The sequence below is a fragment of the Homalodisca vitripennis genome, chromosome 7, assembly GCF_021130785.1.
Source record: "Homalodisca vitripennis isolate AUS2020 chromosome 7, UT_GWSS_2.1, whole genome shotgun sequence".
Lineage (NCBI taxonomy): Eukaryota > Metazoa > Arthropoda > Insecta > Hemiptera > Cicadellidae > Homalodisca > Homalodisca vitripennis.
This window is the reverse complement of record NC_060213.1, coordinates 62,393,347-62,413,883: the sequence shown is the minus strand read 5'-3', so window position 1 is coordinate 62,413,883 and position 20,537 is coordinate 62,393,347. Positions and strand designations below refer to the sequence as shown.

Here is a 20,537-nt window from a genome sequence, read left to right as displayed (position 1 = left end):
AGAGCTGTGTGTATATATAAAATATATATATATATATATACAGGGAAACCTTATTACAAATTATACATTTATACAAATTGTTGTTGCTGATACAATATTAGTTTATTGATTTTTATGAGCAAGGTTATTGATGACTATTATTAAAGTATTCATCAAAAATAAAAGAAATAAAACACAATAAAAGGAAAATATTTTTATTTTTAAACCTACTCTTATCGTGTAGAGTCAACAACCTTTCTAGTAATACAAATGGCTGACTACTAATGGTGAGCTTATGATAAATTATGGTCTCAATATAAACATGGTATTCCTTCTTCCAGTGAGAAGGAGAAAAATGCCAATATAAGTGGCAAGAAAGAAAATTAATAAGTGGATAGAAGATATGGAGGAAGTTTCCGAACCAATACTTGGTAACAGTTTGTCCTCCGTCTGGATATTGTTCCGCTCGGGTCACACGGACACAATGGTGGTTGTGGTCGTGCTCAACCTCATTTATAACATTTCATATTAAAAATTAATCTTAGATTATTCATTTCTTCATAAAAAATTCAAAACTTACTTAACTGCAGTTTAAAGTTGGTTTTTTATTTGTATAAAATTACCTTTACTATAACGTATATGGAATCACTTAACGTTTTTTTCAACAGAATATTTAAAATAGAGATAAAGGCTATGCTTATTACATGCTTACTTATCATTCACAGTAAGCCATTTGATGTACACTGTAAGGTAATATTCAAATCTTCTTAACACTGCCAAATTTATATACATCCTAGTAATATTTCAGTATTTTGTAAATCAGAAATAAATTTACTGGTAAGTGGACAAACATACACAAAACAAGCTTAATTTTTTCCCTTCCCTTGTACAAAAATTGTAAATTTTTCCTACTGTTAATTAAAATAATAAATATGTTCTAAATATAATACACATTATTATAAATCAATGAGCATTTAAGAGGATTAAGAAAAATCTTCAACTAAAGCTTAATACAACCTTTTAAATAAAAAAATGTAAAAATAAATTTAATTTGAAATTAAATGAAAATTTTTTTAATTATAACTTTGTCTTAAAAACACAATAGTTCATGAATATAGAGTCAATCAATAAGTTAACAATCAAGCTACATGTTTATTTTTATTTACATGTACTTTATAACACTTGTTTCTGTTATGCACAGCTGTAAAATGTTTATACTAAAAATGTACCCTAGATTGTTATAATTTCAATTATTTTACGTGAAAAATTCTATAAAAATTTATAATAAGATGAAATTATTACTGGCTTCTGTGTTAGTGAAGCCAACTTACTCATGGGATTGGAACAAGTTCATTTTTGTCCACATGATATCTCGAAACCAACCGACCTATTGGAATGATGACTTAAAATTTTTCATGAAGCTTCATTTCTATATTGGTAACACAGAGTTCAATGATGGTGCATGTAACTCCATGAGGTTTGGCTGATCGTTAGCAAATATTTTTACATTGGTCTTAGGGGTAACCATGATGGCAATGCCAAATGAATAGATACATTTGTAAAAAAACTGAGTACAATCATATGACAATTTAACATGTTAGATAGGAACACATTTAGCTTAACTATCCCAACACATACACCATCATCACTTGGTGATGATCTGCAGACTTTTAATTATTTACACACCGCTATGAAACCAAACTTAATGAACAAAATGTGAATATATCCTGTGGCATGATAACTCGAGAAATATTTCAGCTGTTGACTTCAAATTTTGCATCAAACTATTTCTACAAAGACAAGAATGAGTTATACGATGGTGTATGTCCAACCATGGAATTTAGCTGAGTGTCATTGAAACCTATCACTCAGCAGTTGACACAATTTCTTTGTTGCCTGCCGGAGGATGAAAACATTTCTTTTCCGTATGATGTCTGCCAGTCTATCTGTCCACAGGACATCTCAAGAATGAAACGAGCTATGGACTTGAAATTTTGCAAGAAACCTCAAGGAAGCATGATACGCGACACCTGGCGCAGTATAATCCTGTGTTGTACATATAAGAGGGAAAGTATGAAAATTTAATCTCTTTGTACTGTTTGTATGCAAAAAACAGAGAAATAAAGATTGATTGATCAATCAACTCTCTTCCAACTCAGATGTTCTATCAGTAAGGTAGAAATGTAATAATTACATTATACACTAGTGTTTAAGAAACTGTCAGAAGGAAATCTGAAATTTTCTTAAATGCAGAGATTTTATCACTTCAGTATACTTTATTTCCAACAACAAAAAGTTATTGCTTAGTGATTAGTGTTTGGTAATTTATCCATGGGGATTATTTTCAACAGATAAGTTTTCCATGTTAAACACAAGTTACGTAACTTAATTAATTATTTGCATGTAAATTTAATGTAATGAAATTTAATTCATCTCGTATGAAAAGGTCATCACATTAGAAAAAAAAACACTAATTCAATAACAATAATCTAGGGCAGTAGGGATACACCTTAATCAGTGTCCATGAGAAATATTGTGACAAAGCACGAAAGAGAAAAATGAGAAAAACGCTTTGCAAAGAGGAGTTCACTAATTAAGGTAGCGCACAAGGGATTAATTACAAAGCTATTCGCTACAAAATCCTTTGTCAAAGGACGTCAACCACAAAAGGAGGATGTCGGGTAAAGGTCGCAAAGGTCACTCAGATTGACAGACACCTCCCAGCAAAGGTACTATTGTTAGCCCAACTAGTAGGCAATATTCAGTTACTTTAAAACACATACATGTAACCAGCCTTTATACATTTACTGACCTTTGCCTGTAAATTGGTAGTTTCAATTAACTGCATTGTTTATTCCACAGACAAGGGTTATTTATAAGCAAACAAAAAATGATCTTATCCTATTTATCACAAAGATAAGGATTTAAATATCTAATCCTAATATTGCACTGAGCACTGAGAATATAGCTAGCTCAACCCAAGAATGATTTAATCACTTAAGGTCTGGAATATGCCAGAGAATCTTGAGTAGTCAGATGAGTCAAAAACTGCAGGTAAACAAGAACAGAATTTTATAATTTTTAAAGGATTCATTATCTCCTGCATTTAATTTCTACTTATATTTGAATTAATCATTCAAATGAGTATCAGGTTATAGTGTAAAAAACATTAAATAACCTCCAAATATTAACAAAATACAGTAATTTGTTTTAATTATAAAATGTTTAGTATTTAAACCTATAAATATTTATTTAAAGCGACTTCCTGTTGCTCTAACACTATTGTATTTTCCATCTGGAGAGGGTCTAAAGGAATCGTAGTCTCTTTTGCAAATGAAGATTTTCAGGTTGCAGTGGAGAGACTGAATGAAATGAAAAGCAATCCCTTGTCAGATATCTAACAATCATCCTTACTAAAAGGCTAAATTGTGAATTGGTTGCATTATTAAACAATACAACAGATGGAATCCAATTTCAGATAATGTGTTTTCACCCCAAGTAAAACTTGTTGGTAACACCCCTTTCTGAGCTCAGAAGATTTCCAGACTTGTGCAGCGAAAAGGGTTTTGGTACAGGGTAGAGATCTTCCTCTGCTTTCAATGATCTCAAACATTCTTTACAATGGTAAGTGTTCGAGAAAGTTTTTTTATGATACTCCTGTTGGATATCTCAAACTTTCAGGTCTGAATTGAAGAAACAGTGGTCGTGATAAATTGCAATTTATCATAATGATGATCATTGACCTCATTACTGTTTAGGAATTTTTACTATATAAGGTGTTTCTTGTAGTGCGGGCACGACAATACAATAAAGGTTGGTATTGCAGATTTCAGAGATGTTTGGGCACATACTCGTATTGCAGCTCTGTAATTGATTTTTTGACAGTTTCAGGTCCAAGTTGAAAGCCACTAGATTTCGAGTCTGATACAGTGGACGGAAAGTTCTGCGGTAACAGACTAACAATGGTGGTGATCAGCAATCATCTGGAATGATTCTGTTATGGAGAGTATCATTGTTAAATGGCTTTTATCAGGGCTATTGTTTTAGGTTCTTATGATCTTTTGGTATGAGATGTTTGTGAAACTGAACCAGATGCAAAGATTTGAATCCATCCCATCATTGATTGTAGAAAACAGACTTTCAGGTGCTATGCAGAGAGGTGGGTGTTAGGTGTGAACTTAGGCATTTCCTTCAGTCTGGACTGATCCTGGGCTTGTTTGCATTACAGTAAATACGGTTTCTCAAATTGGAAGCAAGTGATCCATTGGTTATACAGTTGAGACACGATGCGTGCAGAGTTATTAGGGATTCTTCACGATAAAACATCACCCAATAAAGGTTTATGATAAACTAGATGCTTCTGTTGGAGGCTTAAAATCTTAAAGCTGATGCAGAAAAATTTTAAAATGCTGTACAGTTGTAGGGAGTGCAATATGTGACCTTGGTGATGACAAATAATATTAGTAAACGATTGAGACTTTTAGGTTTCCTCGAAGCAACATCGTCTAATCATTGGAACTTTATAAATTCAACAACCTTAAACATACCATGTAGAGCATATAATTTCTTCATGTACAATTTAAGCTAAACACCAAACTATCAACAAGCTATACACAGAAACTGGAATTAAATGAAATTGAAGTTCCATGTTCCACGCCCCACACTTCCACGTTTATAGGGGGATACAAGTGGATATAACGTGTTTATAGAGTGGGTAAAATGATTTAATCATAAACTGGTGTACGATAGTGCACCGCTCCATAAACCTGCAAACTGCTCCATTTCCTTGACAGGCCTCACTAACCTTGACACTTCACACCTTTTACTGATGGCACGTGAACGTTGTCCAGAGGGTCTGGTGTGAGAGTTTACTTCGGCATAGATAATTTGATTTCCTTTATGAATGCTTAAGGTGCTCTATCCTCTTGCTTCTGAAACCACACTGGGTAGACTGAGGGAGACTCTATGGAGTCGAGAAATAAAAACAATTCACATTTATTAGTAAATACTTTTTAACCATGTTAAAACAATATTTTATTGTAAGAGGTAAAGTAAATTTTTACTATGACAGATCCGAACCTGAATCATTATGAAACAATCGATACATTTCCATCAAATGGTCCATAAACATAATGGATAACATTATATTACTTCTATTTTCCATGAAATAACACATACCTAAGCAATCAACCAAACAAAAGTTTTCTAAAATCTACTTTACTTGCATGCCAGTGTCTGTCCTAGCTTACTGAACAACATTTGCCACTAGTTGATAGGAAAATCAGTAGACTTACTTTGAAAACTATCCAGGATATACTGATTGAAAAAACACATAAAAGTAGATATATTTTACCCATAATTAGAAATTTTAATTATGGGTAAAATATGTGTACTTTTATGTGTTTTTTCAATCAGTGGACCCTAGAATATAGTTTTTACGGTAAGCCTACTGATTTTCCTATCAACTAGTAACAATCCCTGACTTTCAACCCAATTGATTCGAACCTTACCAAACAATATTTGTGTTTCAGATGATTTAATGCCGCTTTTCATATAATGCCTTCTGCAATAAAACGGCTGAATGGAGAAACAAAATTGAATAACAACAAGGAAATTGTATCGAAACGAAGGAACGAGTTTAAGAGAAAATCCACTAACTTCCCCTGGGAGAGGACTAGAAAAGTACTTAACTGAGATATTATATCACCTGTTAACCCTTCCCTCCCCACCACTTTATTGGAACTCCATTACCGGTGTGACTTCCCCAGGTAATTGACTTTTACCATCTTCAATGGATTCACCTCCGCTGATTTCTTCCAGACGTTGTTTTATTGTTTCTTCTTGTTTTGAAAAGGAAAATCACATTTCTAAAGGTGCTGGATTGTACTTTCCAGCATATAAATTTATAGAATTCTCTTAACTGAGCGTATAACTTATTACTGGTTGTTAAGAAATACAGAGTGAGAATTTCACTTCAATATTTGGTTTTACACTTTAAGGCATGAAGTTTTACTGAAAGTGTCATTCTATTGCTCATAGGACAAAAATGATGAAATAGCAAAAATTACTCCAATTATTTAAATACCAATGTACTGGTGTTGAAGTTACAAAAAATTCAAAAACAACAAAAACCAAGCTGATGATACATTTGAAACACTTGCTGAGGGATGGGTTACCACAACAAATTCTTTGTAGAAACAAAAAATTTCATATCCTGACAATCTACATGCCATTAATAAACAAATGTAGAACCATTGCTAATGGTTACCACATGGTATACAACTCTATTATATGAGAAAAACACTGAATTTAGTCTACAATAAAACAGCATTGTCCCCGATCTAGCTGATGGATTCTGTGAGTGGACACACACAGAATTTTGGAAAGCGAATACTTAAACACAATTTAACTTGCTGTATAAATACTCTTCAAATGCTTTTATTCTGCATATAATTCACCTAGTATACAAACAAATTATGTTATAAGAGAAAATCAAATGTGTAAAATTTTACAATACAAAAATGACCCGGTAGATGGTTTTTAATATCTCACACATATACAACATTGTAGGGTTGTAGTGAAATATTTGTGAAACCACTTTGTGTAATTTTTAACATTTGTTTAATTAATTGTTATTTTCCTGATTTGTTTAAATTGACTCGAGTAACACCTATTTTTAAAAGTGGAAATTCTAAGCTTGTACAGAGTTATCGCCCAGTTGCAATTTTATCAACTCTTGCAAAAATATTTGAGATAATTATTTGTAAAAAATTGTAAATTTTATGACACCATTGATGTCTGATAGGCAGCATGGGTTTCAAGCTAAGAAATCAATTGTTACAAATTTGTTAAATTTTACGGAATATGTCTTATTTCAAATGGATAATAACTCTCAGGTAGATGTAATATTTACAGATTTAACTAAGGCGTTTGATAGAGTAGATCACAGTTTAATTTTAAGTAAAATGCATAGTTTAGGTTTCTCGTCTAAGTTAGTAATTTTTTTTTTTTCTTACTTTTCTAATAGGTTACAATATGTTTCTTGTATGGGGCACAATTCTAGTCAATATTTAGTAACTTCAGGGGTTCCTCAGGGGTCAAACTTGGGCCCAGTACTTTTTAATTTGTCTATTAATGATATTGTTAACTGCACAAAAAATTCACAAATTTTACTGTATGCAGATGACCTCAAACTTTATAAAGTAGTCAATAGCCCTCAGGATTCCAACGCATTACAGGGAGATTTGGATGCAATTGTAGATTGGACTAGTAAATATAAGATCTTTTTTAATATTAGTAAGTGCAAAGTAATGTCTTTCACAAGGAAAAAGATATCAATTTCGAATAACTATGCCATAAATGGTAGTAATCTTGAAAGGGTATTTGAATTTAAGGATTTAGGCGTAATTTTGGATCCTACTTTAACTTTCAATCCTCATATCTCATCTATTGTAAATAAGGCCTACAAAAATTTGGGATTTATTATTAGTCTTCAAATTTTCATTCAATTTCAACCTTAAAAACATTGTATATATCACTTGTCCAATCAAATTTAGAATTTGCCAATATAGTATGGAATCCTTATTTTGCTAATCGCATTAATTTAATTGAAAAGGTACAAAAAAGGTTTTTACAATATTTATATTTTAAAGAAACTGGTCACTTTACCTTCGATATTTCATATAATCAACTTTTAAGCATTTTTGAAATGGAAAGTCTTCAAAAACGTAGAAAATTAGCGAATTTACTTTTTCTTTTTAAATTGCTGAGAGGTGAAGTAATGGATTCATTTTGCTTGTCAAAAATTAATTTTTACACTCCATCATTTTTTATAATAGATCCCAAAATTTGTTTCACATTAATTTTTCTTGTACAATGGCACATTTTTCATCACCTTTGAATACAATGATGAGATTGCATACTTCTTTGCCTGGGGAGGTTGATATATTTTTACATAATATTAATCAATACAAAAGACTTAGTCAGAGGGATATAAACTGAGCTAGACTATCTAATACCTTACATATACACATTTAACAAATATACTACACTACCAATATTTTTATTAAGATGTTTATACTTTTAATTACACACACACACACACACACACACACACACACACACGCACGCACACACACATCATACCTGAAAAAAGTTAACAGTAAAACTAGAAAATGAAATGCTTGGGTTTCTGATAATCTTATCTCTCTGATAAATCGTAAAAATGATTTATTTAAAACTTTTACTAAAGATAGGAACAATTTTGCACTAAAAATTGAATACAAACACTTTTCCAAAATCGTCTCTAGGAGAGTAAGGCAGGCAAAGATTGATTACTTTTCATCTATGATTGATAGGGCAAATGGTGATTCAAGGAAATATTGGGACATTGTAAAAAGAATAGTGAAAAATAAAAAAAGTAAACTCAGTAAATTAATGGTAGATGGCAATCTTTTGGAGATAGAAGGCAATGAGCGTATGATAGCCAATAAGTTTAACGACTATTTTACAAATATTGTGTCGGATTTAAGATCAAAAGAATTCGGATATGACCTATTCCTTGAGGATCAGTCCGAGTATAACTATTTTTTCTCAAAATTTGATTTAAACGATGAAGAAGTATTCAATACCATAGTTAAAATGAAAAATAAACCAAGTTGTGGCATTGACGGAATAAATATTATAACTATTAAAGAGAATATTAACGTATTTTGTCCTTTACTTGGTCATATATATAGAAAATCTTTTTTCCAGGGATTGGTTCCAGACGATTTCAAGATAGCTTCTGTGACACCCGTCCTAAAGTCTGGTGACCCGTCAGAGGTGTCATCGTACCGGCCGATCTCAGTCATTAATACTATAGCAAAGATATTTGAAACTATCGCTAAAAATAAGTTGCTGGACTATTTTAACACTAGGTCACTTCTCTCGGAACACCAGTACGGATTTCTGCCGGGCAGGGGACGGATTTGGCACTTGAGAAGCACGTTTCAAGTATAATGTACTCAAGAAACCAGGGTAAATACACACTGGCCGTATATCTTGATTTTCAAAAAGCTTTTGATACTCTAGATAACCATATACTAGTCAATAAATTAAGAATTAGTGGCATAGGTGGTACTGCTTTGGACTGGCTGATGTCTCTATGTACTAAAAGAAGACAGATGGTAAAGATTGGTAATTCATATAGTGAATCTTTAGAACTGCTTTATGGAATGGCTCAGGGTGGTGTACTTGGTCCAATTATTTTTCTAATATACATAAATGACCTATTAAAACTACCTTTACATTCATCAGTCTTTGCTTATGCTGATGATACCGCCTTGGTGTGCTCTGCTTTCAACAAGGAGACACTAAAAATGAGGATTAAAGAGGATCTGAGTGCGGTGTCGGAGTGGCTAATTAAAAATAAACTTTTAATAAATATTTCAAAATCAAAATGTCTTGTTTTTTTCAATCAATCCAATGATAAAGATTATTTAAGAGATGATTTGAAGTTAGTTTGTCATTCACATTGCTGTATGTATAAGTGTACCTGTTCCAATATTGAGGTTGTGGATAGTGTAAAGTATCTGGGCTTATATGTTGATAAGTATTTGAAATGGGACCACCACATAGACTTTTTATCGAAACGGCTAAGGAAAGTAAATTACTCTCTATACCATCTTAAGCAACACCTTAAAGATAAACACATGAAGCAACTATATTTTTCTTGGTTTGAGAGTATATTAAGATTTGGATTAATACATTACGGTGGAACATTTAAAACTATTCTAAAGCCAATAATAATGGCGCAAAGACACGCATTACGCATAATGTTTGGTCTACAAAGAACAAACCGAATCAGCTATATTTTTAAAGAAAATAATATATTAAATTTTGACCAGCTGTATAAGTTTTGCTTGTTAATGCATATACATAAATATTTAGATCACTATAAAATCAGAACCGTGAATAGAACAACACGCAGTTCCAGGTTCTATCAACTTGAATTGCCTCTTTTTGGTTCAGTTTCCTCCAGATGCCAGTTCTGCTACATGGGCCCAACACTTTTTAACAAGTTCATAGCCTATTATGGCAATGAATTTTTTTTGAGAAAAAGCCTAAAGTAAAAATGAAAGCATTAACTTATGTCACTGAAAGCGTGCCAGATTGAGAGCAGAGTTGCTTAAATCGCCCCATTTATTTATATATTTTCTATTTTTTGTCTTTTCTATCATATACTAATGTATTTCTATTGTATTTATTATTTATTATAGAAAATAGAGCACACATGCTCTGTAATTCACTTTTACTGTACTTGTTATAAATCTATAGTTTTATTTCGTTGTTATTATTTATTTGTTATCAATTTATAGTTTTATCTCGTTTTTATTTATTTGTGTTAATATCTATAGATTTATCATAATGTTACTTATTTATTGTTAAACATTGTATTTATAAATTTATTATATTGTTACTGTTCATTTGTTATGTATTTATGGATTCATATGTTGCTTATTTATTGTTATAGATTGTTACAATTGATGAACTGTTGTTATTGTATAGGGTAATTGTGCGGACTCGGTGCAGGGTAATTGATTCATCGATTTCATGTGTAATTTCGATGTATCTTTGTTGAATGTTTAGAGTTGTTAATGCATAGCACGATGGATTATACAGTAGATACCTCAATTCTTACAGTAAAAAATTAAAATTTTTGTCTGCAAAATATCAACTAATTTATACTTGTAATATAGAATGGACTGTTGCATTAGGACTGCCAGCATCAATCAGTAATGAACAATATACAGGGTGTCCAGCAACCATTCGAACAAACTTTGCCACATTGTTCAGCAGGCCAAAACTAACAAATAATGCAATATAACAGGTGCCCTATTTCGCTTCGTTTAGCGTCTGTCTGTTGTGTTTTTTGGGAAAAAAATTACTACTCAAAAACCACTTAAGATACAGAATTCAAACTTAACAGTTATGTTAACCTAGTGTTGGTCCTTTTCAGTGAAAAAAATAAAACAAATATCTCATTGAATTTCAAAATGGCGGCCGTTCAAAATTTTCAAATTGTATTAGCTTTGAAACGGCTACTTTGACAACAAATTCACCAGGATAACTTATTTTAGCATATTTTATTACCAATTCAACAATTTTTGTTTCAAAAAGATTGAATACAAATAACTGAGTTACAGCACCAAACGTAAAAACAGGTTAAATCCATGCATTGCAAGTACATACAACAATGTAGTGGATTTTTACGAATAAACTTTTTAAGGTTCTTTATTAAAATACTGAACAATTATTATTATAACCTAAAAAAAATATTACTATCATTTTTGTTCCATTTACAGTATGTGTTACACACACACAAATAAAAAAGAAACAAACTATTCACAATGCTCTTAAAAAAACAATAGCATAATATTACATGAAAACAGCTGACCAACAATCAGCAACCAAATCAGGTGTTTTAAATGAAGAAAAACTAATAAACAAACTATCAAGACATTGTTGGGCAAGTCTATGTTTTGAACGTGATTGTCACTGTTTGAATGTTCTGTTCTTTTTTGTAATTCCTGTTAATTTTTCCTGTTAATTTAAATTTATTTTATTACTTTGTTTCTTGTACGATATGAACCGTTTTACTTTTGAAGAGTATGCTGATATTCACTTTGTGTACGGACTTGCTGGAGGCAATGTCAGATTAGCTAGCAGATTGTACAGAGAGCGCTTTCCAGATAGGCTGCACCCACTTCATAGCGTCTTCAGTGCCGTTCATATTCGTCTTAGGGAAACTGGACATTTGAAAAATAATGTTGTAGAACGGGTAAAATCCGTACGGACTGTTGATTTTGAAGAAGAGGTTTTATTATTCGTAGAAGAAAACCTCCCCACCAGCGTTCGCGCTATTGCTCATAATTTGGATGTATGCAAAAGTTCTGTGTGGAAAGTGTTAAATGAAGAACGTTTGTGCCCTTACAGACATCAGAAAGTACAAGCCTTAGAACCTGCAGATTTTCCTCTCAGGGTAGACTGCTCTCGTTGGTTCCTTCACAAATTAGTTGATGAACCCGATTTTTTAAGGTATGTTCTCTTTACTGACGAAGCGTCATTTACTCGAGATGGCATATTTAATAGCCGAAACAGCCATTTATGGGCTGAAGAGAACCCTCATGAAATTGTGCAACGTAAGTTCCAGCACAAATTTTCTGTCAATATCTGGGCTGGAATAGTAGACGGATATTTGATTGGGCCACACATTATACCAAACAGACTGAACTTATGAAGTTTTTTTGAGGGAAATCTTACCTGAGCTGTTGGAACATGTTCCTATTGAAACTAGACAAAGAATGTGGTTCCAACACGATGGAGCACCGGCCCACTTTTCCCTGATTGCTAGACAACATTTGAATGAAGTGTATGGAGATCGTTGGATTGGACGTGGAGGTCCCGTCCCTTGGCCTCCACGGTCACCTGACCTCACACCCATTGATTTTTACTTGTGGGGACACATGAAGCAATTAGTGTATACCACTCCCATACAGAATGAAATGGATCTAGTAGCTAGAGTTGTTGAGGCTGCTGCAGTTATTCAAGACAGTAATCCTTTTGAAGGGGTGAGAGAATCGTGCTTACGACGCTTCAGAATCTGCAACGAGTTACAAGGACGCCACTTTGAGCAACGATTATGACAGTTTTACAGTAATGTAATCATTGATTTCTTAATAAAAAATATCATGTTCAATAAAATTTTTCAAACACATTGAATTAATTACGCTGTTTCACACAATTGCCATGTAAGAAAACCCTATACCCAACCATAACGTAGCCCTATTAACATTTTTTTTAAGATTTAAAAACCAGGATTCACAATTGGTTAAGAACTTTTTTTAAATTTACCTTAAATCAAATTTAAAAAAATAAATATTAAATTTCAGGTTATAATATTGTTCACTATTTTAATAAGGAACCTTAAAAAGTTTATTCGTAAAAATCCACTACATTGTTGTATGTACTTGCAATGCATGGATTTAACCTGTTTTTACGTTTGGTGCTGTAACTCAGTTATTTGTTATTCAATCTTTTTGAAACAAAAATTGTTGAATTGGTAATAAAATACGCTAAAAAAAGTTATCCTGGTGAATTTGTTGTCAAAGTAGCCGTTTCAAAGCTAATACAATTTGAAAATTTTGAACGGCCGCCATTTTGAAATGCAATGAGATATTTGTTTTATTTTTTTCACTGAAAAGGACCAACACTAGGTTAACATAACTGTTAAGTTTGAATTCTGTATCTTAAGTGGTTTTTGAGTAGTAATTTTTTTCCCAAAAAACACAACAGACAGACGCTAAACGAAGCGAAATAGGGCACCTGTTATATTGCATTATTTGTTAGTTTTGGCCTGCTGAACAATGTGGCAAAGTTTGTTCGAATGGTTGCTGGACACCACTGTATAAATTAAGATGTTCCCGCGCGCACCTTGCATGGTGCATTGGGAAAATACATTGTGAAATTATTAAATTTTTTTGAATAAAGATGGTTGTGAACTGTGAAAACACACACACACACACACACACACACACACACACACACACACACACACACACATGTTCTTTTTGTTACGGCTTATCTTGACAGAGTTTGATTTGTTGTTTTTGTTAATATTTATGATTATTTATTATTGTTGTTATTTTGTTTATAATTTTATTATAGTAACGTTGTTACGTTGTTATATATATATATATATATATATATATATATATATATATATATATATATATATATATATGTATCTGTTATTTATCTTTAGGCTTAATTATCTATTTAATGGGAACTATTTTGGTGGAACACTGGACTGGACTGGATTATATTTGAATGTGTGGGTATTATTGCATGTCATCTTGATTTAAACATGCACAATGTAATTGGGTGCGTAACCTGTATTGTTGCATGTAAATAAAATAAATAAATAAACATAAGAGATTATACAGAAAAATTATGATTGGGTCAAATATTTAAATTTTGGTTTATGTTTAAGGAACGCTAGAATGATAAAGTGATTTCCGTAAAAATGACTAGTGGTGTGAGTGTAAGCAGTTGGGTAAGACTAATATTTGTTACGATAAATGGTAAATTTAAGATAGCGTAACACCACGTGTTGCATAACAGGCTTCGCTGAAATAGGATGCAAAAATGAAAATGAGCTATACTTGAAAAGATATAGCTCATTTTCATTTCTGTGAAAAGGCAGAGACATAATCATATAAAAGAAAAATTTTTATATCCCGAACAAGAAAAAAAAAAAAAAAAATGTTAGCAGCCTACTGAGTGGTAGGCTTTAATGAAGCACAGCCAAATCCCACAGATCATCAAGAAGTTGCCTATACAGAATTGAAGCTTCATGCAAAAGTTTAAGTTTAGAGATTAGTTCATTCTCGAGATATGTGGACAGACAGACAGAAATAAAATTTTTCCAGCTCCTATAGTGACATGCTTCGCTAACACAGATCTAATTGGAAAACATTATTCATTCTTAGAATTGTTTTTGTTTTCTACGAAAGGTAGTTTTAGTAAAACATCTTATTTTTATTACATCTGCTGAACTAAATAGCTTATGAAACCTTACATAACCTAAATGTTGTTTATCAAAATAAATATTGTTCAATAGTACAAAATACTTTAATATATTTTCACAATTTGTAGTTTGAATAAGTGGTTACAATATTTACTTTGATAAACAACAGTCTGTTCCATTATGTAGGATTTGATAAGCTATTTGGTTCAGCAGACGTAACGAAAATGTGATGTTTTACTAAACATATAGGCATTATGGTGATTCATAGCATATTAAACGGTGAATGAAGCTAACCATGGTCCATGACAGCTAACCATTGACTTGGTTAACAGCTGGCCAAGTACAGCGCATCTTGACGTGTTTTCCAACAATCACTGGTGATTTATAGCAAATCAATTTGTGAACAGTTCAAACCGTAGTCCGTGACTGTGACTGGGAACTGAATGTAAAATTAATTGTCCAGCAGTGCTTCACCATTGATCCCTCTTGCATCACTACAGATATCTGTAATGTTTTAGTGAACTAAAATAGCTGTTCACTTGTTAAACAGTTGACCAAGTAGAATACACCTCAACTTGTTGCCCAGCAATCACTGGCGATTTATAGCATATTAAACTGTGAACAGTGCTAACTATAGTCCTTAACTGTGACTGGGAACTGCGAGAAATTATTTGTCCAGCAGTGCTTCACCATTGATCCCTTTTGCACCACTATAGATGTCTATAAGGTTTTGGTGAACAAAAATAGCTGTTCCCCTGGAAAACAGCTGACCAAGTATAGCACATCTCAAATTGCTGTCAAGCAATCACTAGTGATTTATAGCACAATAAACGGTGAATGGTGAACAGTGCAAACCGTAGTCCATGACTGTGACTGAGAACTGGAAGAGGTAATTGTCCAGTGGTGCTTCACCATTGAACCCTTTTGGATCACTACAGGTATCTGTAATGTTTTGGTGAACACAGATAAATGTTCACCCGGTAAACAGTTAATCAAGTACAGCACACCTCGATTTGTTGTACAGCAAGCACTGGTGATTTATAGAACATTAAATGGTGAACAGTGCAAACCGCAGTCCGTGACTGTGACTGGGTACTAAATGTGGGATTAATTTTCCAGTAGTGCTCCCCCATTGTTATCCTTTGTCACTGCACCGCTACAGATACTGGCATTGTCCACACCACATGTATGGGGTTCCTGCGCTCATCTTATCATCTTATCGTCCACAGATTGATGGCTACACAACTGAATTCTTCTTTCCTCCCTCATTCAAATTATATAATAGGACATCTAAAAGTTAAATTTATTATTTTAACATAGCAATTAATCGTATTTTTTCACACAATATACCTTCTAAAATATTATTCACTTGTTACAAAATAATAAATTTAGTTAGGGAACCTGAAACAATAAATTTTGTGAAAGAAACTTCACTTACAATCTCATTTTGATGGAAGTTTGAATGTAAGATGGAAAATGGAGATTAATGATGCACTCCTTTTCTGTTTAAGTTGGATGTTTTGTGAAGGCAGGACAGTGTTGACATTGAATTTAACGTTCATTAAGCAAGAAAACATGTTCTAGTTTGATCAACACAAAAAAAAATTGTATTACTAGCTAAAAGCAAAGGTGATTTTGTATAAAAATGACAAAATAGTAATATTTTGAAATAAACCATAATAATCAATGAGAAATACTTACAACTATTAGGTTGATTTATTTTGAGTTTAGTGTGAAGTGGCTTAAGTAAACAGTTACTGAGTTTGTTTCACTAGAGTTTTCCTAGCTTAGTTTGGTGGTATATTGATTTAATTACGCATCTTCATCGAATACCACTTTCAAACAACTTTTTACGAATCTATATTGATTTTAAAGACAATTTGACTAAACCACTCAAAAGTAAAAAAAAATAATATACAGCACATTTTAATCAACAGAACGTTTCACAACACCTACTTATGCAAAATTTGCAATTGTTTGATGAGATTTGACTGCTACCTGATTATGAGAAGTGATACTGATGATTGTATTGTGTGCAGTGAATGTCTGTATGTGATAACGCTTAGTGTACTGTATACAGTGCTTGCACTTTCACCACAACTAACAGCTATTACTACAGTATCAACTCCAGTATAATTGCTCGCCAACACCGAAACTGTAGTTACAGCGCAAACTGAGTGTAATGGTGTAATATCAGCCCCATCAGACAGTTCAAACTTCCCTCAACAAACTTGCCTAATGTTAGGTGCCGGAGAGGGTTTGCACAGTACTACAATACAAATCTGTCTGACAACTACAGACCAATTACAATTTTAAAAGAAAAATAATCAGATATCTGTACAAGTTAATGATTACTGTACTGAGGGTAGCAGTTTTAATAGGGTAATTACAGTTGTTATTATCATCAAGGTATTTTATAAAACAATATTAACCATGAAAACATATAGAAATCAAACAAAATTTTTAACGATATTTATAAAAAAAATATAATACATTTTCTAAACTGTTACAGCAGACATGGATGAATACAAATTGAGTTCTGCAGTTTTGCCTTTTACTTAAGTTTATATAATTTTATATTTTGTAGTTCATTAATTTCTATTTGATAAAAAATTTTCTTGCATTGTTCCATTTTTTGTGTGTCAATCCCTCTTTAGGGGAGAAAAATGTGAAACCACGAAAATGGATTAACTAATGAGATAGCAGCAAATGTTAAGAGAATCCTAATGATATTATAATTGCGAAAGTACCTTTGTTTGTTTGTTTGTTTTTTTTTTTCAGGCAATCGATTGTACTGCAATTTTACACAGACATTCTTAACGATCTTGAAATGAATATAGGCCTATTCTTATTTCGAAATCCCTCCAGCTAAGCCCAACTGGTCTTTAAAGTAGTAAACAATTTCATCTTGATCTCTAAAGCTGTGTAATATATTAATTGAATGATACTGACAAATGTAATCAAATATTCTGTGTAAACATTGTATTATGACAGCACAACAACACGTATGTTTATTTCATTTGACCACTATTTTAATTATAATATTTATATTTCATATTAAAAAGTTAACTGACACTAAACTCCTGTTTTCAGCCATAGAATGTTTGTATATTTTCTTCATCATGACAACAACGCAAACTCAACTATGTCACTGGAACTATCTTAGAACAAAAGAAGATTGCAAGAGACGTTTAAACTCAAATTTCACAACATAAATACACTAGACTGTTAATTTATAAAGTTTGAAATAGACGCTTTTTGGTTTTTGGCCGAAGTAGGCTTTTCAGTTCTACGTGTTTACATATATTATACTGTATATATCAGGACAACACGGGGAATTCTAATATGGCACTGAAAATGTCTTAGACCGTAAGTCAACGCTTTTTTCCAGAAGTAGGTTTCTTAGATCAAGATCTACACACACTCATACACCCAAATAGATATAAACATTTTGTTGATCGAGTAAATAAGGCAAACTCAACTTTAGCACTGTAAACACATTAAGACTAAACACTTTTTAACCGAAGTAGGCTTCTCAGTCCTAAGTAGATAAAAATATTTCCTTCGTCGGGACAACGAGGCAAACTCCTTTATGGCGCTGGAAATATAATAGACCGGAAGTAGATCGCAATAGCTGTAAATAAGCGATTTTTTAAACCAAAGTAGTTTTTTTATAGCCTACCTATATTTTCTTTATGAGGGTAACGAGGCAAACTCAGTTGTGGCATCGGAAATATAATTAATTTGAACCAGAAAGGCTCCTATACACGCAAAAATTTATATTGAGTAATTTCATCAACCTCTGATTATACTTATACACTGAAATAATATGAACCTGATCGCATGCATATTTACTTTTGAAAAATATCATAGAGGGTAATCATATTACATTATAAGTGCTTTAACAAAGTAGGCTACGGACTCTCATTAAAGAAAAGCGCGTGCGAAGCCGCGGGTAACTGCTAGTGATCATTATCATTTAACCTAATTACTAAAACCTCATTTCTCGGATTACAATACAATAATATAACAGAAGACTTATTTCCATATTCTAATTAAATTATTTACTGAAAATATAGATTTATTTTAACTTTTCTGTACAAATACAAATTATTATTTGGAACATGAAACTGAAGTACAACAAACATAACCAAATGAAAACCGCTTGACATAAAACAACTCCTGGGAGTGAAAAGTAACATTGTTTATAGGCCATCAAAGCGATTAAACTCACTTAACTCTGAAATTACCGTTATATTTCAGCAAGAAAGATAAGAGTAGGATGACGAATGTTCTTGTGATCAAAAATGTTCTTGTGATCAAGAGCCAATCTGTACCTGTTACCATCTTTATTTATTCTTTAAGGACATTGTTTAAACCTTTCCTGTTGGATGGGTACTTGTTAAATGTAATATGTTGTACAACTCTTTATAGAAAAATCAAATATATCAGTGACCAAAAATTTAACGACTTATGGAGCAAACCTCAACTTCGTTTTAGAACAGCTAATTACTTATCGATAATTCATAAAAATCAAATCTTAAAATATATTAGTGACAAAGATTTTGATGACATATGGAACAAAACTCACATAGTTTTAGAACAGCTAATAACTTAACGAAAATTCATAAAGTCAATCTTAAAATATATTAGTGGCCAAACTTTAACGACTAATGGAGAAAAACTCAACGTAGTTTTAGAACAGCTAATAACTTATCGACAATCCATAAAAGTCAATCTGTTTACACTCCTAGATTATTTAATATCCATTCGGAATTAACTGAATAAATTAAAAAAAATATAAAATACCAATTCGATTTATTGACGGAATCAGATTTTCAAACCTATCACGATAGTATACCTAAAATACGATTTTTCTATAAAAGCAAAGCTTGAAACTGGAACTCACTTGTTTGCAAAAGCCTTCCACGTTTCAGAGTATCACAAATTGGCTGTCTCAGAGGAGGAACACAAGACAGCGGCAGTTCCAGTTGTAAAGTTGACAGGGAAGAGTCAGACAGAGACAAATGAAGGCTCTCTTACAGTCTGCTGCATTTAAATTAGTTTGTACTTTGCTCTCAGCGGTAAAAAATCCATCTACCGGAGTCCACGAAAAATGTTCACGGAACCTCGTCATAAGTCGTACGAAAATCCTTCTACAGTTGTTTAATGAATGAAAAGTCTCAATTGCAACTCTACGGAAATTAGATTAATCGTTATTTGGAAAGAAGGAGATTTGCATCGAGAATAAGCAATCAGTATACAAATAACACCAACAGAAATACACATACTACTGCTACTACACTAGCGTAGCTTATCACTTGAGTTTTATAAGTAATAGAATCGTAAGGTAAACTTACCCTTTCCATGTCGACGAACTCGAGGTCCAATTTGGTGCCCTCCGCGCCCCCCATCTTCTCCGTCATGTACTGAAACACAAGACACACAACTGTCAATAACCAAGAGTATCAGTCACGTGACAATTACGATGAATGCAGCAAAGGTTATAAATTTTAAACACCAATGGGGTTGTAAGGAGAAACAACTTCACCACATAGGATTATCAGGCTCAACATACATGAGATAAATCATACATACCGGACGTGGTGTACTGAGGTCTAGGAGATTATTTTAATTACTTCTGAGGTCCGACGCTAGGGTTGCGTTACGTAACTTTGATTGTTACCATTTAAATGTTTCCTAATTGACATCTCACTCAACAGATGGCAGTCCGATCGCTGTTTTGCTGTCCCTTAATTTATATCACTGGATTATCTCTTGTGTAACTAATACAATAAAAGTGGCAAACGAAAGGATATAGTAGTAAGTGCAACGACAAGTATATGCAGAGCACTGATCTATATACTACGTTACTACCAATAGACAAGATGATATTATTTGTTGTCTTATTTTTTACTCATTCTTGAATATGAGAATATAATGAAATTAAGTTGTAAAAATCATCAGCAACATGTTCAGAGAGATAATC

The 20,537-nt window shown here is 32.5% G+C and overlaps 1 protein-coding gene across 9 annotated transcripts in view; it reads right to left on the bottom strand.

The window, feature by feature from the left end:
• Positions 1 to 20,019, bottom strand: part of LOC124365926 (endophilin-A) — a 71,123-nt gene extending 51,104 nt beyond the window's left edge. For 8 of the 9 annotated variants that reach the window (XM_046822052.1, XM_046822057.1, XM_046822058.1 and 5 more), the window contains exon 1: positions 19,909 to 20,019. In XM_046822052.1, coding sequence (XP_046678008.1) covers positions 19,909 to 19,974 — 66 coding nt within the window. In that variant the 5' untranslated portion in view covers positions 19,975 to 20,019. The remainder of the gene's footprint in view (positions 1 to 19,908) is intronic. The other variant, XM_046822059.1, reaches the window with a different exon arrangement.
• Between the last annotated feature and the right edge of the window lie 518 nt (positions 20,020 to 20,537).